At 41.2% G+C, this 3,828-nt stretch overlaps 1 protein-coding gene and 1 pseudogene across 2 annotated transcripts; both read left to right on the top strand.

Moving 5' to 3' along the window:
- Positions 1-325: 325 nt before the first annotated feature.
- Positions 326-911, top strand: TEOVI_000172200:pseudogene (annotated as a pseudogene). Its single transcript is given in 5 exon segments — positions 326-439; positions 441-674; positions 677-778; positions 781-882; positions 885-911. Coding segments are annotated over 5 exon segments (579 nt in total).
- A 423-nt stretch (positions 912-1,334) lies between these two features.
- On the top strand, positions 1,335-2,819 carry TEOVI_000172100 (variant surface glycoprotein (VSG, atypical), putative; the record flags this gene model as incomplete). Its single annotated transcript, XM_067224911.1, has 1 exon — positions 1,335-2,819. The coding sequence occupies one exon, from the start codon at positions 1,335-1,337 to the stop codon at positions 2,817-2,819; it is 1,485 nt and encodes a 494-aa protein (XP_067081012.1).
- Between the last annotated feature and the right edge of the window lie 1,009 nt (positions 2,820-3,828).

Here is a 3,828-nt window from a genome sequence, read left to right as displayed (position 1 = left end):
ACAAATATAACAAATAATTATTCTGAGAAACCAAGAGTGTTGTGGTTCAAACTCATACAACTAAAGAATAGTGTAAGCTGATATTGAGTTACAAAAAAAGCCATGTTGAGATTATTACAATTGTCGTGGGAGGTTTGCATAGCTATGTTAGGCCGTGATGAGTTATGGAACTTTTAGAGAAGCAGAATGCAAGCGATGAAGATGTTGTAATCCATTTGAATGGATCTGATGTTATTGTTTTTTATAAGAAGATAAATATGAGAATGCAGTGGAATATTTTATACAAAATAATGCTGAAGGTAAAGAGAACAGCAGTGAAGAGGATGATCACCAAAAGCATATGGAGAAACGCCATTGGTTTTTTGACGCTGGATTCCAAATACAAGCCCACAAAAACTCACATAAATTTCTTAAATCACATCCTGATGGAAACCCCTGGTCTAAGTGGTGGAGGTTTAATAGCAAAAGTATGGGCATTTAGGAAACTTGAACATGCATTTGGAGAGTTACTGAAGGGAAGTAAGAAGTGGTGGTCAGAGCAGAGTATTTACATGCCACTGCTGATTTGGAGTGCAATTGAGGAAGAAGTTATGGGTCAGAGATTTGTTTTGAAGAGAGGAATGATTGGATTAGATTATAAGGAGCGTTTCTTTTCTATTCCAAATAGTGGGATATAGGAGAGGCGTCATTCATTCATTTTCCTTGCCAACCAGTTGCTTTGGAGGAGAAAGAAAAGTTAATGGTAAGAAATCTTACATAATGTAAATAGTTGAAAGGAGGAAATTTAATACGAGAGATTTGTGGAATATTGAAACTTATATGGTAAGTGAAGAAAACTTACATGCTGAATATAAGTATTTATATGATAATGCGTTTGAAGAGGGTTTTTGTTTAATGCTAAGAAATTGTGATGCTGTGAAGATCCTCGGAGCGTACACCATCACCGCAGGCTGGAGATAGCAAACGGGAGTGGCACCCCACAAAACGAACTACAAACCCCAACATTACCGTGTAGAAATTTTCAATGTAAATTTTAGTCCTTCAGCGAAGCAAGAAGATATGAGTAATTACTATGTGGCATATCACAATAGTGGCTAAACACAGGAGCCAAAAAGAGATGCTTAAGCAGTGACAAAGTTAATGAGTTCAGCACTCGCAGTAAAGCCATCAAAGTCAAACCAGCATTTGGAAGAAGCCGTTTTGTGTATGCATCTCAATTATCACTTAAAATCCTCTTGGTATGCCCTAACTGACGCCTTGGGTATCTCATCAGTCAACTCAAAAGCATTTATTCAGCTCCTGTCTTTTGACTGAAAAAAACGTAGAAAGCGCACATGAAAGACAAACTAAACTTTATTTTACTTCTTTCAGCAGCAGCATACTGCAGCGTAGCAAAGGCAGCGCTCCAAGACGATGCCAACGTACAAGTGCTGGAGGCGTTGTGCACGATAGTTGAGCTAGGGGGAACAAGGGCCAAGCTCACCACCACGCAACCGCCGCTCTCACCGGCAGCGGACTCAATAATGGAGTTAAACATGACAGCCTCCGAACAGGCCTGGATAGAATTGTTCCGCAAAGAACAAGGAAAAGACGACACCCGTGATTATGACGCGTCGAAATTGCCGAAGGAGACGGACTGGGAAGGAAAGTGGGAAGCGTGGAAGCAACAAGCAGGCAAACTGCTCAAAAAAGATGCCAGAACAACCCTGGAGAAAAAACACAAAATTAACATGTTAAGCGAGCGACAGAAGGCCAGCTTGCGGCTAGCGCTAGAGCCGATAGCGGAGGGGGTGCAGCACCTAATCGCCAAAGCAAAAGACGAAGGGTTGCAACAAAAAATAATGACCGAGAAGGACATGCAAAAACAGTTCAACCAGGCTATATATGGAACAGATGCTGAGCCAGGCGACTCGGCGATGGTGCCAAGCCTTTTTACTTCAGCTATGGGAGGCAGCAGACAGGCCGCCTGTGTAGGCGACGAAACAGACGGAAAAGCCAAAACGATCCTAGCAGTCTTAGTCTGTCTCGGCGCAAAGGACACAAACAAAGCCGGCGACATAGCGAAAGCCTGCACAGGCACTGCGCCAACCGAGAACTGGACCGGTGCCAACGCCAACCCCAGCGCAGCACTACAAAAAGAAATAGCCAACATGTGCAACCGCAAAGGTCACCACAAAGTCACAAGTACCGACCTCAAGCAGCGGCTAAAATCAATCGCCGCAAAATTCAAATACGACAGCGCCGCGGGCTACACAGGTGCGCACACGACAGGTGAATGCACAGGAAGCAACAATGCCGGTATATGCGTCAAGTATACATCCCTGGCGGCTGCAGCGATGTCCCCACTCGAGGCCGTTGGGTGGCTCAAAACACTTAGGACGCTAGCAGACAAACTGGAACGGCACGAGGATGCAGTCAAAGAACTCGAAAGAGTCAACGAAGAAATAAACAGAAAGGGATCAGCGGCACAGGCTGTAGTGTATGCAGCCCTAGCCCAAAAACAGAGTCACGAGAAGCAAATCAATACGGCTGCACAAACACAAACAAGTGACGGTAAAGATTGTACCCAACACAAAACAAACACCACCTGCACAGCGGACAATAACTGCAAATGGGAAGGAACTGAAGAAACCAAAGGAAAATGCAAACCCAAAGATGGAGAAGGACAGACAAACACAGCAGGAAAGGAAGGAGCTGCAGGAAAACCTACAACAGAGAAATGCAAATGGAAATCGCAAACAGACTGCAAAGATGGTTGCAAATGGAATGGAAAAGATGGCAATTATTCTAGTTTACATGTAAATATGAAATGTCTCTGATTGTCACCACTTTATGAATTTGCTATCATTTTGGTTCTCTCCAAAGATTATTTCCCCATTTTATCAAATTTACTAATTTTTTAAATCTTTATAAATTTATATTTTTTCTAAAATTTCAGAAGCTTTAGCTCTTTCTGATGAAAATTAAAAAATTAGTAAAAAATATGAAAAATATGAAAATCCTTATAAAATATGTATGACTGTGTCCTCTGGGTATAAAGAAATAGGGTGGTAGGGTATGGAAAATGAGTGCTATTCTAATTTTTATTATTTTGCTAATTTTATGATTATAGGTGGTGTTATGATGTTGATAATAATAATAGGAGAGTGTTTTAAGTGTGTATATATGAATATTATATTAAGAGCAGTAATTATAATAATAATTATGATAATAATGATATTAATAATACGAAAGATTTTTATGTATCATTATTTTAAATAAAGTGATGGAAATAGTTAATTGGCTGGTGAATGTCAGGGGGAATAAGCAGTTAAATAATATTTGAAACAATCAGCCTTGGAAAGGCCTTTGAAGGACAGAGGATTAAACAGAAGCGCTACCGAAATCTTTTTCAGTCAGCTGTGCCAGCAGACAAGCAGCCACTTGCGAAGCCAATTAACTGCACGACTGGTAGCGGTGCAGCAGAAGAGCTCTCGACAAGGCGTCGAATTATACCACAGACACAATGACAAAGGCCAAATATTATCCAAACCTCGGTAACAACTCCAGCTCAACTGGTAACTGAACTTTCTATCGGTGACATAGTGCTCGTTGGCTGGTTAAATGCACCTCTCATAGCGCAGAAAACAAAGTAGATGGCGAATATAGGATACGCGAAGCAAAGGCAGAGGGAAAAGCAGAAGGTAAATCGGCTAAGTTGTTTCACAAGTAATTTTTAAATTCATTGAAAGCATGGCATAAACTTCGAAAAGAACAATAGAATACCAAAGGAAACTGATCGCAGTGACATTTCTAGAGCATAGCCAACTGGACACCGGCAGGCTGTGA

This window comes from Trypanosoma equiperdum (genome assembly GCF_001457755.1).
Source record: "Trypanosoma equiperdum strain OVI genome assembly, contig: ctg_409, whole genome shotgun sequence".
In the NCBI taxonomy this organism is placed as follows: domain Eukaryota; phylum Euglenozoa; class Kinetoplastea; order Trypanosomatida; family Trypanosomatidae; genus Trypanosoma; species Trypanosoma equiperdum.
This window is presented reverse-complemented; position numbering and strand designations above follow the sequence as displayed.